The sequence below is a fragment of the Solanum stenotomum genome, chromosome 9 (genome assembly GCF_019186545.1).
Source record: "Solanum stenotomum isolate F172 chromosome 9, ASM1918654v1, whole genome shotgun sequence".
NCBI lineage: Eukaryota > Viridiplantae > Streptophyta > Magnoliopsida > Solanales > Solanaceae > Solanum > Solanum stenotomum.
Genome location: NC_064290.1, coordinates 4,864,264 through 4,883,204, shown reverse-complemented (window position 1 = coordinate 4,883,204; position 18,941 = coordinate 4,864,264). Strand labels below are relative to the sequence as shown.

At 34.9% G+C, this 18,941-nt stretch overlaps 3 protein-coding genes and 1 pseudogene across 4 annotated transcripts; 3 read left to right on the top strand and 1 right to left on the bottom strand.

Moving 5' to 3' along the window:
- Positions 1-15: 15 nt before the first annotated feature.
- On the top strand, positions 16-3,735 carry LOC125877731 (putative pentatricopeptide repeat-containing protein At3g08820). Of its 2 annotated transcripts, XM_049558957.1 has the most exons (3): positions 16-2,157; positions 2,298-2,455; positions 2,853-3,735. In XM_049558957.1, the coding sequence occupies exon 1, from the start codon at positions 145-147 to the stop codon at positions 2,023-2,025; it is 1,881 nt and encodes a 626-aa protein (XP_049414914.1). In that variant the 5' UTR covers positions 16-144; the 3' UTR covers positions 2,026-2,157; positions 2,298-2,455; positions 2,853-3,735. The 2 variants fall into 2 exon arrangements, with proteins under 2 accessions (XP_049414914.1, XP_049414913.1); XM_049558956.1 differs by lacking the exon at positions 2,298-2,455.
- A 2,052-nt stretch (positions 3,736-5,787) lies between these two features.
- Positions 5,788-7,552, top strand: LOC125876660 (cytochrome P450 71A1-like; annotated as a pseudogene).
- Positions 7,553-10,299: 2,747 nt separating this feature from the next.
- Positions 10,300-14,429, top strand: LOC125877037 (uncharacterized). Its single transcript, XM_049558340.1, has 4 exons — positions 10,300-10,551; positions 11,573-11,707; positions 13,748-13,834; positions 13,939-14,429. The coding sequence occupies exons 1-4, from the start codon at positions 10,423-10,425 to the stop codon at positions 14,092-14,094; spliced, it is 507 nt and encodes a 168-aa protein (XP_049414297.1). The 5' UTR covers positions 10,300-10,422; the 3' UTR covers positions 14,095-14,429.
- Positions 14,430-14,909: 480 nt separating this feature from the next.
- Positions 14,910-18,525, bottom strand: LOC125875859 (ras-related protein RABA1f). Its single transcript, XM_049556903.1, has 2 exons — positions 18,059-18,525; positions 14,910-15,646 (listed from the first exon to the last, which is right to left on the bottom strand). Exons 1-2 carry the CDS (start codon positions 18,277-18,279, stop codon positions 15,214-15,216), a joined length of 654 nt encoding a protein of 217 aa, XP_049412860.1. The 5' UTR covers positions 18,280-18,525; the 3' UTR covers positions 14,910-15,213.
- Positions 18,526-18,941: the final 416 nt, after the last annotated feature.

The window sequence follows — 18,941 nt, the reverse complement described above, 5'->3', positions numbered from 1 at the left end:
TTGAATAATGAAGAACTAGACTCGAACCATTTTGTTGTGCGATTGCAATCGTACTAAATCCATCGCCTTCACCGGAATTTGTGAGAAACCGGTACCGGATTCTGCAAAGGGTGGTCAGTGAATTCGAGCTAGACCGATAATAACATGCAGAGTCTCCTCTATCGTACTGAATCCATCAAATCCAACTCCATAGCTCATTATTGCCTCAGTTTCACCCACTCATTCTCTTCAACTTCTCATCTCCATTCTTCATCTCTCTCCAACCTCTTAAAAGGTCGCATTTCCCGTAATCACCTTCAACAAATCCATGCTCGGGTTTTCCGTATTGGTGCTCACCAAGACAACCTCATAGCTACTCGCCTTATTGGTCAGTATCCATCAAATATTTCCCTTCGTATACTTCATCACTTAAAAAGACCCAACCTTTTCCCCTTTAACGCTATTATAAGAATATTTAGTGAGGAAGGAATTTTTACTGATGCTTTCTTGGTATTTAACAAGTTGAGGGATCAGTCCCTTTTGCCTAATGAATTGACCTTTTCTTTTCTTCTTAAAGCTTGTTCTCGTTCTGGGAATTCATATTATGTTCAACAGGTTCATACCCTTGTTTTGAAATTGGGATTTGGTGAGGACCCATCTCTCTGTAATGGGTTGTTAAGTGTTTATGCTAGGGGTTTGAAAGAGTTACATTCTGCGCGTAAAGTGTTTGATGAAATGCCTGACAAGGGTGTTGTTTGTTGGACTTCTTTGATTTCTGGATATGCTAAGTTTGGTTTGTCTGAAGAAGCTTTGGGTTTGTTTTTATGTATGGTAAAGAAGAGCTTGATCCCTGAAAATGATACTATGATTAATGTTTTATCTGCATGTTCAAAACTTGATATGTTAAATATTGAGAAATGGATTGGGAATTTTTGGTATTCAATTCAGCAGTATGATTTGGGATGTTCTGGATGTGACTCAGTTAATACTGTTCTTGTTTACTTATATGGGAAGTGGGGAAAGGTTGATAAGAGTAGGGAAATATTTGAACAGATTTCTGGTGATGGGAAGAGAAGTTTGCTTCCTTGGAATGCTATGATAGGCGCGTACATACAGAACGGCTGTGCTCTGGATGGTTTATGTCTTTTCCGGTTAATGATGGAGTTTAATTGTTGTTGCCCCAATCATGTGACAATGGTTAGCGTGCTCTCAGCTTGTACTCAAGTTGGTGATTTGTACCTTGGTATGTGGGTTCATGAGTACATGAAAGGTAGTAGGCAAAAAAGCTTTTTACTTTCAAATGCAAATCTTGCCACTGCTTTGATAGATATGTACTCTAAATGCGGGAGTTTAGAGAGAGCAGGGGATGTTTTTGACCAATTGGTTGTAAAAGATGTTGTTTCATTCAATGCGATGATCATGGGTCTCGCAGTAAATGGCAAAGGTAAGGAGGCGTTAAAACTTTTCTCACAAATGCTAGACCTCAATTTGCGTCCAAATGCTGGGACGTTCCTTGGTTTGCTATGTGCCTGCAGTCACACTGGGCTGGCAGCAGAAGGCCGTCAAATATTTAAGGAAATGAGCCAATGTTTTAGAATTGCTCCTAGATTGGAACATTATGCTAGCTATATTGACCTCCTTGCTCGAGTAGGTTATGTTGAGGAAGCACTTCAAGTTGCTACCTCAATGCCTTTTAAACCCAATAATTTTGTATGGGGAGCTTTACTTGGTGGCTGTGTGCTGCATAACAGATTGGAATTGGCCCGAGTTATTTCCTCCATTCTTGTTGAGGTGGACCCTAACAATTCTGCTGGCTATGTGATGTTGTCCAATACATATGCCATTGATCATCACTGGGGTGCTATTTCACGGCTGAGGTTGTCTATGAAGGAAAAAGGAGTAGTAAAGCAGCCAGGATGTAGCTGGATCAACGTTGATGGAGTAGTGCATGAATTTCTGGCTGGGTCCTCGTCGCATCCTCAGAATGAACGCCTGCATAGTGAATTGCAGGTCTTACTGAAGGAGATGAAGCTAGCAAGTATTTAGACAACTCACAAGCATATTCTGGTTAGGAGTTGCTTTGAGTAGCATCCTCTTTCTACCATAAAGATTTTTTCCAGAATTAAGAATGGGCTCCGTGGGATAGAGCTGCATCGAAGATCTCTGTTGTTTTGAAAGGTATGCAGACTCTCTAGAGAGCACTAGGCTAATGGATACTGTTTCTTGGTTTTACTTTAAAGCTATCTATTTACAGCCTTAGCTGCCACAAATACTTTCTTGGAAATAACTCTTCAATTACATTGTTGCATCTTTTTTAGAAGCAACTAGTCCCAAGGAATGTCTTTGAGCCTTTGTCTACAGTCAATGCATGAATCATGCTGCTGCTGTGATCCTTAGTTTGTTGCCTTGATACAACGATGGAGTTATTTCTGGACTTTCATTGGCCGTTATTCAATTTTTAGGCTACTAATATCAGGTATATGTTTCAGTTTAATTTCCAACTTTGACTTGTTATCAACGTCAAGTGAACCTTTATTTGTATGAGAAGCATTTTAAAACTGTGCCTCTCTGGATGAATTTCGTGAAGCATTTTTATTAGACCTATCTGGTACAAAAATGATGATGTGAGTTGATATTCATCAGACTCATTCTATAATATATAAGTTTCAAGTTTGGTCTGTAATGTAGGGATGTTAGTGGTACAAAAATGAGAACTACTACTTCTAATATTTATATTTGGCTTACTAAGCTTTATGATGATCGGGGTTCAAACTTCTGTCTTTTTCATCAATTAAATGCACCTACTGTGCAAACTCTTCTCCTTTCTTGTATCAAGTCAATTTGATCTCCTAGCTAATTTTTTTGATTTCTAGTTTGGCAGTCTCAATAATTGGCGAGGTAGGATGTTTGACTTGTTTGAATGATAACCAGAACTATGTGAGGAATGGCCTAAATAGGATTGTTAGTGCAGAAACTATTTGCCTTCAGCTGACTGTCAAATACTACAAGAAGACAATCCTCTCTTGCCATGCAGATGTTCTGGACTCACTTGGCAGAGATACTCGGAAAAATTCTCTTCCTCTTAAAATTTGTTCTTTTTAATTGGTGGGACAGCTTCTCTGAAAGCTAGCTTGACTTAAAAATAACATCCTAACAAGGGCAAAGAGATTGGCAAGCTAGTATTATCTTTGCGAAAACACTATTGATACTCTAAACCTACACTCTGAGTTGGTTCAATGTTTGTGGCACATGCCTTTCATTATTCAAAATATCTAGTGCATGGAGCTTGGTTCTGTCATAGTCCAAGATCGTTTGCCTGACTGGCATGGAGTCAAGATTGGTAAAACCAAATGGATTATTTATAATGCATCCTTCCGTTTATTTATAAACCAAATGGATTATTTATAAGTCAAGATTGGACTTCAGAATTATTTTTGTTGGTAAACAAGAGTGAATAGAAGATATGTTTCAGTTATTAAATTCTCAGCACTATCATTATTAAAATTGCTAATATCTCTAGTGGCAGTTTAAATGCTAGCACCCGCTTGTGGGCTTTCCTTTGGAGAAATGGGCAAACTAGTGTTTGGGAAGTGAGAATGATACTACCAGACCCAGTGTTTAAGCTAGGGATATTTTCATATTCACACCGAGCCTAGCTAAGGAGTTGAAGGACTGGACTTCCAGTCGCCACCTCAAAGGCGAAGAGGGTGCTCGGAATGAAGGGATTAACAACATGATAACATGGAAGCACAAGGCTCTACCCGGAGCTGAAAAGAGGTTGGGGGAAGAGGCAATCACGACCGGAATGGAGCCAAGCCCAGTCGTTGGAGGTCACATATGGCCCATACCAGGGACCGTACTCAGTAGAAAAGGAAAGCTGAAACACTGCCAGGCCCAGTCATGCATCCACTATGCCACATACATACAGTGTATGCTATAACGGACAGTCTATCCGGAGTCAACTCGGTGTTGTGCATCCTGTCAGTATTGCAGACGGACCAAGTATGCCACGTGTTGTCTGAATGCGAACTACCGGCAGAATGCTTTGTTTGCTCCATTTTGCATTACTTTTAGATGCCAGTTTGTAATAGACCTTTTCGGTCTCCTAACACTAAATAGTTGGGAGTACCCCATTTTAACGTTTTTTGGAGATTACTTTGATATGAGGTTATTGAGAATACTCTTGAGAGAGTTGAGGCCATAGTTGCTTTTAGATTTTGATGGGATTGCTTTCTTGAGGAATCATTCTTCTTATAGATTTGGTGCTTGTTTTTTGGATTCATAATAGAAGGTGTTAGCTTTAATGTAGTCATTATTTCCTTTACTTATGTCTATCTTCTAACCCTAATCTTTTGTTTTCTTTCATCTTCCGCATATCCTTGCACATATTACACTTGCCCTGAAAGCTTTCTGCAAAGAAGGAGGTGAGGCCAGCGTCAACCCCAGGTATTCCTAACTTTTATCATCAACATTGCCAGCACCCTTACTGATCTTCAATTTGAATCTTTGAGGTATCTCTAAAAAACCATTACCTCTCACCATCTTACTGATCTCCACAAACATGTCTTTGTATCCACATATATGCATGATTGTTTGCTACATTATCCAAATACCACTAGCTTTTGGAATTCATCTTCTTCTTGTCTGGTTATTTGAGAAAGTTTTGAAGTTAGTTTATGTGTACATGTATAACAATTGACATTGAGCAGAAGTTTATACATGACATTCGTGTAGAGGTGTAACTCAACTTTATAATTTGCTTATTCTAGCTTGGTTTAATAATTTCTAAAACATCTTTATAATATAACAAATATGAATTGGTGTTTGGGTGAGGGGTATTTTACTTAGTTGGATCTTGGGTCGGGTTAACTGCGGGGAACGAGTTTTAGTTTATTGAATGAGAATCTTCATTGGAGAGAATTTTGTAAAATATCTGAGGTGGTTGCATCTTCATTTGCAAATACACCACAAAAATGGGCCCAGTGGCCCTTTGTCAAGAATATGATCTTTAATTGGCTAGTGATAACATTATTAATTTTACCAAATTACTCTAATATGATTGTTGTAGCATCTTAGTGTCTTTATACTATGAAAAAGAAATGAAAAAAATATATGATTCTCTCTCAACTTGTCCAACATGTTATATCTTCACTTAGATTGAGCAACAACAATAATAACATATTCAGTAAAATTTTATAAGTGAAATGTGAAAAGAAAAAAAAAAGTGTATGTAAGCTTTATTCTTACCTTGAAGAAATTGTTTCCGGAGAAATACAGATCGCATGTTTACTTATTAGAATTTTAGGAGGGACTAAATCAAGAATGCACCGTTAAATTTAATATCTACTTTCTTGTTAGACGAAACACCTAAGTTCCAAAAATAAATACTTACTTATATCATGTGTTTTACGTGGAATTCCGACTCATCCATGGGTGGGGGACCATAACTCTTTTTGAATTCAAAAATGAAAAAATCATTTATTTAGTCTTAAAAAAAAACAATTTGAATATGGCTTATACTTTTCCATACATTTGAGTTGGATAAACAAACGAGTAAAACGTTACATGTATTTCTAAATTAATGTACAATAGTATAAACTCTTTAATCGAAAAATTAAATTTGAAAAAGGAAACTTTTAACCCAAAATCCATTTATATACAAGGCAATAGTCTTTACAATTCTTAGTAGCTCTTCCTATTATTCTCATTTTGCTTTTTCACAAAACCAAAATGAGCAGAAATACCATTTTGCCACCAGGTCCTTCAGGTTTACCAATCATTGGAAATTTGCATCAATATGATAATTCAACCCCTCATCTCTATTTTTGGAAACTTTCCAAAAAATATGGAGAAATTTTCTCATTGAAACTTGGTTCTACTCCAATGTTTGTAATTTCTTCAGCAAAATTAGCAAAAGAAATAATGAAGAAACAAGATTTAGCATTTTGTAGTAGATCTTCTCTTCTTGGTCAGCAAAAATTGTCTTACAATGGTCATGATATTGGCTTTGCACCTTATGATGACTATTGAAGGGAAATGAGAAAAGTTTTTGTTATTCATTTATTTAGTCTCAAGAAAGTGCGATCGTTTAGTCCAATTCGTGTGGATGAAGTTTCAAGAATGATTAAGAAAATAACTCAAAAAGCTACCACTTCACAAATCACCAATTTGAGCAATATATTGATTTCATTAACGAGTACAATTATTTGTAGAGTTGCTTTTGGTATTAGGTATGATGAAGAAGCACATGAAAAGAGAGGTTTGATGAAGTTTTAGCTGAGGCTGAAGCACTGTTGGGTAGCTTCTTTGTCTCGGATTTTTTTCCTTCTTTAAATTGGATTGATAAACTCACTGGATTGAAAGATAGACTCGATAAGAATTTCAAAGATTTGGATGAGTTTTATAAAGAACTCATTGAGCAACATCTCAATCCCAATAGGCCAAAATCTATGGAAGGGGACATTATTGATCTTTTGCTCCATTTGAAGAAAGAGAAATCAACACCAATTGACCTTACTTTGGAGGATATAAAAGCACTTGACATGGTAATCTCTTATATCTTAAACCTACCTACAAACAAATGAGACTTAAAGAAGATTCATCCTAATTAATTAAACTAATTTTATATTTGTTTTCAACTTTTCATAACCCTCCTCCATTATCCAGCTTAGACAACACTTTGAGTAAGTTCATGCTACTTGCTAGTACACATCCTCTAAGTCCAATGTTTGCTAAGAGTTTTGAATTTTATAAGTCGATAGAAAATATGAGAGTACTGAATAACTTAGTAGTCATTTAACTATAACAAATTTCTTACTATTAAACTCACTTTTCATATCTCTGACTACTTAAGTTGGATATGTCTTGAGTCATGCTAATTAAAAAGTTAAATTTAATGTGACTTTTTCATGATTAATTAATTGATGATTGTCAACTATTTTTTTGTAGAATGTATTAGTAGCTGGATCAGACACTAGTGCATCTACAATAGTATGGGCAATGACAGCTTTGATGAAGAATCCAAAAGCCATGAAGAAAGTTCAATCAGAAATTAGAACATTAGTTGGAAAAAAAGGCTTTGTGAATGAAGATGACATCCAAAATATGCCTTTATCTCAAAGCAGTAATAAAGGAGACATTAAGATTGTATCCACCAACTCCTCTTCTATTGCCAAGAAAATCAATTGAAAAGTCCACACTAGAAGGGTATGAAATTCAACCCGGAGCCATAATTCATGTTAATATTTGGGCTATAGGAAGAGATTCTAAAATATGGGAAAATTCAGAAGAATTTATTCCTAAGAGATTTCTAAATAACAATATTGATTTTAAGGGACAAGACTTTGAGTTAATTCCATTTGGAGCAGGAAGAAGAGGGTGTCCGGGGATTACACTTGGGGTTGCAATTGCGGAACTTGCATTGTCAAATCTTCTTTATGCATTTGATTGGGAACTGTGGGATGAAAAAAGAGGATATTGATACAAATGGTAAGCCTGGAATTGTAATGCATAAGAAGATTGATCTTCGCCTTATCCCTGCTAATCATATATAGATACAATATACTTACACTTTGTTTAGATGGTTGTTACGTATTGCTTCATAATGTACGTATTGTATTGTATAGTATTGTATCGTATCATATTGTATTGTTTTAATGAATATAATGTTTGGATAGAATATATCGTTCTCGTTACATAATGCCACACACCTATAATTTGAGTGATAAACCTACAAGAAAAGTAGGATATAGAGTAGAATTTTTATGAAAAGGTAAGATAAAAGATGAAATATGATTTTTTAAACAATAATAAAGATAAAATGAGAAGAAAATATTAAGGTAACGATGCGAACACATCAAACTTGACCGTTACATAAAATGAATCTTTTCGTCATTACCGATATGTATCTGCGAAATGATATGTACTCACCATAGCTTAAGTTCTCAAAAGTCTTATACCCTCACTTTAGATTCAACATAAAAGATTGAATTATTCACTAAAAAAAAATATTTTTGCTTTTCCTCAAACAAGCACAAGTCATATCATAATTTCATATGATTGATATTCTTTAATATTGTTACTTTTAATACAATATTATTAGGTTACATTTGATTTGAATTGAAAGGTAATTCTTTTTAAAATTTAAGTTTAAATATTAAAGTTCTAAAAAGATACAATTTTCGAAGTTGGATTAAAATATAAAATCTGTTTAAACATAGATTTCTAAATTTTAGGCAATGTGACATGTGCTAAAAAAATTTAAATTACTTAATTATATTTCTATTTTAACATGCTTTTTTAAAAAAAGTTTAATTCTTTTTATAAGTAGGCGTTGGCCATGCGATACCATATCACGATATGGTATCGTGAGATGGAATCAGTGTTTGGATATGCGATTTTACGCTGATTCCATATCATGATTTGAGATATTTTAATACAAAAATTGATCCACAAATTTATAGTTTGTTAAAACAACCCCACATTTATATCTGCTAACCATTTTTTCATATATGTAAATAAAATTTATAATCACATCATTACTTTTTAAAATTTATTATTTTCACCGACATAAAATTTATTATTCTCACCAACATATAGTCACTTTAACTCACACCAACCGATTGTTGAGTAATAAATTTGTTCTGTTTATTTACTGCAACACTTAATTTATTACTTCTATTGTTTGGTGCGATTGATGAAACATATATAGAAGGAGAGGTTTCTAAAGCGGTGCAACAAGCATATCGTAATCGCAAAGAAAGAACATCACAAAATGTCTTATGTGCTTGTGATTTTGATATGTGATTTACCTTTGTTGTTGCTGCTTGGGAAGGTACTGCACATGATAGTAAAGTACTTGAGAATGCACTTGTTGAACCAACGTCACAATTTCCATTTCCGCCACATGGTAACTTTAAATTACATCCTTAGAATAAATATTATTTATTTACACAAAGCTATCTCATTTACGTCACATATGCTTTTAGTAATTCTTTATAAAATGTTTGTTGGTAGATAAATATTATGTTGTTGATGCTGGTTTCCGAAACACATAAAGGATTTTTAGCTACATACAAAGGGTTACGCTATCATTTGCAAGATTACCGAGGAAGTGAAAGAGAGCCTCAAAATGCCAAAGAACTGTTTAATTATAGGCATTCATCTTTGCGCAATGTGAGTTAACGGACTTTTGGAGTTTGGAAAACTAGATTTAGAATACTGAAACAAGACATGAACCATTATGATATTGATACACAAGTGAAAATTGTCATAGCTTGTGGAGTGTTATATAATTATTTGCGAGAATACCAAAGTACTGATGAAATATGTACGGTCTATGAGCATGAAAATATAGTTGCGGATGATATTGACCAACAAATGGCTCAAAGTAACAATGTTGGTTCGTCTTCTCAGTCACATGATCGAGATATGCAAGTTCAACATTAAGGAAATTGTCCGTACTATGTGGGAGGTTTATATTAAAGACTAGTACACTACAATTTATGTTCAATTTTTTTCATTGAATTAAAGTTTGATGAAATAGTTACTTAAGTGAGAAACAAATAGCTTTGTAATAATTTATTATGCGATTTTATAATTTTTTATTTATTTGGTAAGATTGAATAAACAATTGGGGCTATTTTAAAAGTTTTACAACTTATAAGATTTTTATGAGTATGAGAAAATATATAACACAAAAATTTCATATAGCATGTCCAAACAAAACTTCAATTTCATCTCATGATTCCATATTATGATATCATGTCATAATTCCATATAAAATAGGGATAAGGGTTTGAAAAATACCCCAACTTTGGTCGGATTTGTTGTTTAGATACTAAACTTTCGTGAGGACATATTGCCTCCCTAGACTATTTAATACCGTATTTTTTACCCCATGAACTATTTAATAGTGCATTTTAAAGGTATATATGTGTTCACGTGGACACATTACTATTTATAATTTTGCATTATTTTTTATGTCCACGTGGGCAAATATATATGTATAAAATACGGTATTAAATAATTTAGGGAGGTAATAAGTCCTCATGAAAGTTTAGTATCGCAACAACAAATTCGATCAAAATTGGAGTATTTTTCAGACTCTTATCTCTATAAAATATATAAACCTTATTCCATTCGTTACAATTTATATGGCATGATTAAAATTTCGAACGTAATCACATTTTTTTAATCATAATTTCTTTATATACTTTTTCAATTGTTAATGAGTATTTTAGGTAGTATAAAAATTTAAAAATTTGAATTTCTAAATTTAGAAGTTTCTAAAACATATTTTATCTCAATCACACACTTTATTTCTTTTCAGAGAGACTCTCATGATTGAGAGCTTCAGAGTGATCAAAACCCTTTTGTGTTTTCTTCAATACTTTTTTTTAACTCTCTAAAAATTTCTCTGTTTGTTTTGGGAAGTGAGATCTGATGATATTACCTGTGTTTAAGCTTGGCACACTTGCCCTCAAATCTTTCTGTAAACCTATCGGTAATCGAATCAAGAAAGAGGCTGGATACCACCCCAGGTTCCGAAATTTCATCATCAACATTGCCCAGGTTCAGTTTTGCCCTAAAAATCATTTTTGATTTGTGGGTTTTTGTTTGCGTATCTGTTGTATGAGTTTTAGCTAGTGGTAATTTGTGATGATATGAAAAAAGATGGGGGTTTTGTGGTATATAAAGAGATGGAATTTTTTTTTTGTGAAATTAAATGTGAAATGTTAAACAACCTTTATGAATTTAGTGAGATCCTCTAAGTTTGTGCTTGGCTGAGCTCAGTACCTGAATTTGAAGTTTTTTTTTTGGGGGTGGGTGGGTCAGGGGAAATGGGGAGGAGATTATAAAATGGGTAATCGAACCCTCACCACCAACAAGGTGATAGTTTAAGTAGTTAATCAACTGAGCTACAAAGATTATAGGTAGATGAATAGTTGATATCTTATCAAAAAAAAAAGAAGATGAATAGTTGATTATCCTGATGGAATTACCTAATGGTGTGGGATATTTAAAAAAAATATTTTGATGGTAAAAAGTCGCAAAGATCAAAGGATTCTAAGTGTATTTAGTTGATTATGGAAACTAAGATGCAAATAAATACGTTTTTTAAATCATGTTTGACTAGGGAAGACTATTGAAGTAGTGAATGAGAAGTTGTGATTCTATGGGAAATTGACCACGTTGAAGTAAGTTATGGCTTACAAATTTGAAGATGACGAAATAAGTGCAAAGACTAATTCATTCTTGTAGGTTAAACTTATAGTTGTGCTGGGGCAGAGCTGTATGCTGGAAGGAATAAAAAAACAATTATTGCGACTGCTTTATTTGAGCTACTTTTGTTTGCTGTGTGCTTCAATGCATTTATATTGACGCGGCTTATTGACATCCATATACTAGTTACCACACTCAATATTGGTCATGTCCATGGCACTTTAGTGTGTTTCAGTGTTGCATTATCTTTCTGAATGTGTGATCTCAGTTGATGATTCTTTCTCTTGGGCATTGAAACTGAAGATCATCAGAATTGGAAATTAATAGACAATGAACATATTTGATTTCTTTCTTCTTCTTTTTTCCGCAGGCAAACCATAGATTGTCAACTAAACTGCAAAGACGTATATATGGTCATGCAACTGATGTGGCAATTCGCCCATTAAATGAAGATAAAGCCGTTCAAGCTGCTGCTGATCTTCTAGGTGAACTCTTTGTGTTCTCGGTAATGTTGTCTCTAGGTCCTTTATTTGTTCTGTTACACAAATATTTCATATCAAATTTATTTTCATTTGGGATAATTATTATGTATCATCATGGTGATGTTTTGCGAAATGCTGATTTGTTTATTAATGAGAACACCCTTTTTATGTCCTATTCCACTTGTGATAGAGCTCACGATTCTATTCATATGTTCATAGCAAACCATAGCAGGAAGGTCAGTAATCCTGAACTTAGTCTGGTATTCTAGATGCAATGAGAAGGCATGGCATGTTATGCTTCAGAATAGGGGCTTGTTCTTGTTCAACCCACTAGTTTCTAGAAGTGCTATCTGAATACTGAAGGCTGTCTGAAATTAGTTTTGCTCCAACTACATACCAATGTAATCCCTGAAATGGGCTTCTGGGAAGAGTTGGATGTGCGCAGACCTTACCTCCACTTTTGTCGGGTAGATCGGCTGCTTCTGATAGATCCCCCGCTCAAGTTTCACAAAATAATATAAATCACTTAATTCGTAAGTACTTCAAATAATCTTAATTTGTGGTACTGCCTAATTGTCTTCTTTATGTATGTGCACTAAAATGTGAAAGACGTTGACTTAATGTGTCTAATATTGTTATGTTATTGGTAATGTAAGTGTTTTAATTAGGTTGAGTACATGGACTCCCTTCAAACTTACCCAGAAAATTGAGATACCTCTTCGAAGGGTTCAACCTATTGAACACCTGATCTCGGTTCAAAATGTGCCTATCGTTACAGTGGCCTTTAAAGTTTATTCTCAAATTAATATATCTATAGTTGTGGCAATATGGGCATGATCTGGTAATATGCCAATTTGATCACTATTTGTAGATAAAACAGGTTTTCCTCTTCTGAGTCCAAATAATTTGATTAGGGGTCAGTACACTAAAAAAATATTGCTTACATGGCAGTGTATGGTAGTAACCAAAATTTTGAGCGTGTTCAGGTTAGCTTGTAAGCACCTTGATTATTTTGCCAGGTACCAACTCTTTCACCCCTACATGTAAAGAGTAGCTCTGATCACTGATGTTTTGGCTGATAGGAAGAAATCGCCTATATTTTTGCTTCTACTGGGATTTGAACCTTGTTCTCTTATGGTCTTAATTCCAGCTTCACTATCCTCTAGGCCACACCAGGGGTACTCATCTAATCCACCATTTTGCTGCACAAATTAATAGGATGACCTCACTTGTTTCTTAACAGATATCAAGTTGTTCATATTTCGATTTTAATTTAATAGTTGTGCCAAATGAAAACTAAACAAAAAAATTGGGATGAAGGAAGTGATATCTAATGATTAGAAACCTTTACAATGTTCAAGTTTGAAAGCATTTGACGTGGTATTGGATGATTTTATGTTTCTGTTATCAAACTTGTCTAGTTGGGTTATCAAATGGCCCCCAAGTATGAATACAAAAATCTACACATTCTATTTTTATCAGTAAAAAATAGTATTGTAGATTGCCAGCATTAAGAAGATGCTGAGTAGTATGTGCAACTAGCAACAATTATATATTTTGTAACGTGCTAAAAAGATCAAGCACAGCTCTGCATCACTAATTGAAGCCATGTTGCACTTAAAAGTAAGGAGATACATCTTTATTTAACTACAAATACAGATTTACTATTGCTCTAAAAGAAATCCTAGATGGCAATTGATGCATTCAATTCCAACTGCTCAAGATGACTTGTTGAGTTGAGTGAAGTTAGCATCATGAAGGGCTGTTGTGGCATCATCTTTGTTATTCCTTCTCCTTTTTGTTCGCTACACATTTGCTATTTGAAGACTAATTGCCTTAGCCTAACCGGATACAGGATTGAAAAGTGCAGTGCTGATTTAATTAATCTACAGCAGAATATTGTAGATGCTCCTCTTAACCTGATCTATTCTTTCAGTGCATCACACACCAATTATCTAGTCATGTATAGTGTGGAGATTTGCATGAATTACTTTGTTCAGTCTTCTCTTTTTTTCCACCAAGGCAGAACACCATCAATATGCTTTTGTTATCTGTTTATTCAGGTGGCTGGAGTGGCCGTTATCTTTGAGGTGCAAAGAAGTTCCAGATCTGAAGCTAGAAAGGAGGAAGTTCGGAGGAAGGAACTAGAGGTGCATATCGACATTCATAATAATGATTTTCTTGTGCTGAAATCATAGAGCGCCATGTTCTGTTTCCATGCAAAACTCAATCATAATTTGTTTTGCTTTCATAGGCATTGAAGCAGCGAGACGATGAGCTGAGTAGAGAGCTTGAGTTCCTTAAGAACAGAATTGATGAACTGGAGCGACATTCCAAAACACGAGGAATAAGTAGTATTTTTAGCATCAGTCATGCAGAAAGTACTAAGGATAAAGTAAAAGCTGGTTGATCCTCTGCTAGTGTGTGCTAACATACACAATGTAAGACCCCTCTACAGTTGAGCAACTTAACGAATCAATGTCTGTTTTTCTCTACTTATTTCTACTATTTTGACTTCTGGAGGTAAACAAACTTAAAGCAACTCCGACAAAAGGATGATGTTCGGAACATGTAAGGTTAACAGGTCAAAGCCTTTAGAATATTACTAACCAAAATGGATTATCCATTGTTTGCAGCCTTTGGTCTATGAATAGAAGGCAACATTTCATATTGTAACAGAATTGCATATTTTGGTGAATTTTTGCACCTAGCCATTGAGGCAATATTGATGACAATTTTACTTGTGTGGCTTTCAGTAACAAGAGTTATTATTAAGAGTTCAGGTGTCTCCAATTTGTTAAATGTGCTTCATTGTGCGTTCTCCTCGGGAATCTCCTCTTAATATAAGAGGACTATGAATGAATGCCTATGTTGCTCGGACTCTCTAAAATGTTGGTAAGCGCATCAGATCCTAAAAAACTGCATGGCATTCGAAGGATTTGACACACACCTGGTGGTATTTTTGAATGATCCGAGCAGCATAGGTGAATCTGATTCAAGTGTTCTCTATTATGATTGCTACTAAAGTTTACTCTCTAGCCTGACCTCCATCGAAGTACCTGTGGCCTCTTATTATGTTAGCTCTTGGATCCATGTTGCACCTAAGACTATGTTCGTCTATGAAACCAAATATATATAACTATAGATAAATGTGAAATGATAGATGGAAAATAACATCTTTAAAAAGAACATATGATTGATTTTGATAAATCTAGTGGGACAGCATCTGTTCAAACATGTCTCAGTTCAACCTTTGCAATCAAAATTCACTCTATCCAAGAGATTCATAAGAAGCTATACTACAATCATACACTAAGCTAAGATAAATATAGAAACAAGGATAAAGAATGCTGAGGAACTCAAGGGAGAGCTCAAATTCAAACTTGAGCATCTGTAAACTAGAGCGCTCACGGCTAACGATTCATGTGGTCAATTCATTGTACAGATAGGAGAATTACCACTGCCACATGAAAATTTGAACTCAAAAGTTGGAATAGAACTTCTTCCAACATCCAGATTAGTCCTTGTTTTAAGAAGAACAGCACCCAACTTTCTTTACTGCTGAAACGTCATCCTTGCTTCCGACATTAATGGTCTGTCCCTTGGGCAATGCTGCTGGGTCATCTCCTGCTTCAAGAGCTTTCTTGCTCACGACACGGTATATTTGTGTGAGAACTTCTGTGAAGGCGTTTTCCACATTCATGGATTCCAGAGCAGATGTTTCCATGAAAAAAGTACTCTCCTTCTCAGCAAATGCCTTAGCATCCTCAGTGGATACAGCCCGCAAGTGACGCAAATCGGCCTTATTTCCCACAAGCATTATGACAATGTTTGAGTCAGTATGATCTCTGAGCTCCTTCAACCATCTCTCCACATTCTCGAAAGTCACATGACGAGTGACATCATAAACCAGCAATGCACCAACAGCTCCTCGATAGTAAGCACTCGTGATTGCTCGATATCTTCAAGAAAAGAGCACATCAGTAAAGATTATGATACATGAACTCATAACATTTCCATACAGGAAACTAAAATATTAAAATTGTCCCACGTAAAGAAGATTACTACACAATATATGGGTCTACTGGACACAAAGAAGTTCAGATACAAGCCAACAAAGTGCAACTTATATTTTTTAAATGAATTTACTTTACATCTCATATCAACTTAGAGGTCGTTTGGTGGGACAAGGATAATAATCCCGGGATATCCCATGGGATTTTTTTATCCTATGTTTGATAGTGTGTATTATTTAGTCCAACCATTTTGTGGGATAAGTTATGCCATATGGAAGATGAGAAAAATTAATTAACGACCCCTAAAAAGTTTAAAATGTAGAATTCATGGGCAAAAAGAGAGTAGAAAAAAAACAGACGGCTGGGGAAGCAGTATCTGCCTAATATTCTTTGGGTTACTCGTGTATTAGCTACATCATACTCATAAAAAGTTTACTGCCCAAACAAAATTGTAAGTTCACGTCACTGGCTTTAAAAAAAAAGAACCATCCAGTCGCATTTATCTGAAATATTCAAAGTCTAAGACTTGCAATTCAGACAAACATGCCTCAAGTTCCCCGAATTACAATTGTTTTGATCATCATTATTAATGAAAAAAATAAAAACACCAACAAATATATAGAAAGACAAAACTTCATTAATTACTAAAATATAAATACGTACAAAATTATCCTATACTTTGAGAATCCTAGATAAGAAAAAAAAAGATCATATACTATGAAGATCATTCATAAAAAAATTATTTAATAAAACTCCAGCTTCTTGGTGTTGGAGGATTCTCCATTTAGGCCCTTCTAAAGGTGGAGGAGGGGAGGGTGAACTAGGAGAAGTGTATTTATCCGGTGGCTCATTCCTGCAGACCCACCACGTGCTTGTGTCTAAGTAGGCTAGGCCACGACATGGAATCACCTCGCCTATTATTTTTATTTTGTGATCAGCTATATCAGGAATAAATTTATTACAATGGTGGAAATGAAAGGGGGATCTTAGATCTGATGAAAATAGGAAAGAAATGGAGTTTTTAATATTTATGGAAAAGGCTACCCTCCCCAGACCCCCAATTTGTGGGAATACACGGAGTATGTTGTTGTTGTTACTGCTCTATAAGCATAAGACACCTTTGTAATTTCCTTGAAAGTGTCACGCTGTCCATGACCCTTCAAGTCTGTAAAAGCCGACTATCTCAGCTCAAATTAGTGCAAAGAAAGCACATTTTTCATATTCTTGGGATTTTAAAATATTCATTGAAGATGTGTTACAATGGATGACCCTTTCACATATTTTGGCATAAACTGAAGACTCATCGTTCATAGGGCACCTTCCGTGCAAACACACTTCACGAACGTCTGTTTTTGGATGTCAAAGATGCTCCACAGCCAATGTGCTCTCACCATTTTGGTCTTGAAAATTCTGACAGACCCATTTATTGGATTTGTCACTCAACACACACCATTTCAATTAAAAATTCCTATATCAGAAATCTGATGATACCACACCCTGAGAAGATCAAATGTATTCCTAGGGGGTCGTTTGGTTGGGAACAGGTTATCCCAGAATTAATTATCCTGGGATAACTTATCCGATCACTATGGTATAAATAGTGGGATAAGTTATCCCAAACATGACAACCAAATATTATCCCATGACTATTTATTCATATCCCTCACACCAAATGACCCCTTAGTACTTGTCCTCATCTACAGGGCTTTGACCTACCAGCTGGTGGTTGAGGTGCTCTATCACCAGTGCAAGATGGTTACAGATCATAATTAGTTCGGGTCCCTTTTAAACTAGTAAAGATATGAATTGGACAAGTTGTTGAGCTTGCCTAAAATCAGGAGCACTTAAAGATCAAGACTAAAAGTTTTGAACTTTATTATTCTCATCTCATCAGACCATTCTTTATCAGTTTACCCCTCCACTAATTACGATTCAGCTCACAAAAAGCATCTCAGCCTAGTACTGAATGTAGCTACCAAAGGCAAAATCAACCACGCTAATAACCACGGCAGCCACAAGTATGGAATAGCCAGTATGTTCATATGCATTTGCCTTTGACTCATCTTTGTATATATGTAGCAAAAAAAATTCAAAAAAAAAAACACACAAATTTGTACCAAGTTAGCACGAATTATCACAGAGAAACTAACTAAACTACTGGATCTACATCCGTCAATACTTTAAATGGCTTCCAATCCCTCCTATACTAACGATCTTACACTTAGCTCTCTGATCTAACTTAGCAGAAAATGATAATCATCCACAAGTACAAAGCAGCACAGTAGATCTCAAATTTCAATTTTCCAAGTAGTGATAAACATATATATCGTAATGAGCAGGGAAAAGAGTAGGATATACCGTTCCTGACCAGCAGTATCCCAAATCTGAGCTTTAACAACCTTATCCTCAACATGAATGCTTCGAGTAGCGAACTCAACACCGATGGTGGACTTAGACTCAAGGCTGAACTCATTACGACTGAATCTGGAGAGAAGATTAGATTTTCCAACACCGGAATCACCAATCAACACCACCTTGAACAAGTAATCATAATCGTCGTCGGCTCTGTATGCCCCCATTTTTTCAGAAAGGATTTTTTTTTGGAGGCACGGAGTACGATAGAAGAAAAACAGAGATCTGAAAGAGGCACCGCTTGCTTTTTAATTTTTAAAAAGAGAGAGAGAGAGAGAGAGAGGGAGATTTATTCAAAAATATTTTATTTTTTTCTTAAACCCCTCCTTAAGTCTCTTGACTTTCTGCTTTTCTACAAGTTCAAAATAGGCACAATTTGAGTTTTCATTGGGTGTAAAAAAATATTTACTATTTTCTAGGAATAAAATATTATTATTAGAATATTTAATGTAAGCACAGTTATAACTATATATGTAATAATTTTAAATTATTATAGAAACTTGTAAACTTGGTAGATTTAGATATAACTAAATAAAAAAAGTGGTTACACTAATAGAATGTGGATCAATATTTATTTTGACACGGATATATTCTGATTGTCTGACATCGACGGCAACTGCCCACTAATTTATTTAAATTATATAAGTAATAAACTGAAACAGTACCTTAAGTTGGGTATTATTGCATTTTATTATTATATGGAGTAATACATAGGTGTGTTTGGTAGGGAAAAAATGCATCCCACTTTTTTTTATATCTGGATAGTTAAAATTTAGAAAGTTTTTTTTTCTTTAAACGATAAGTTCCTAAAAAATGAGGAACAGAATAT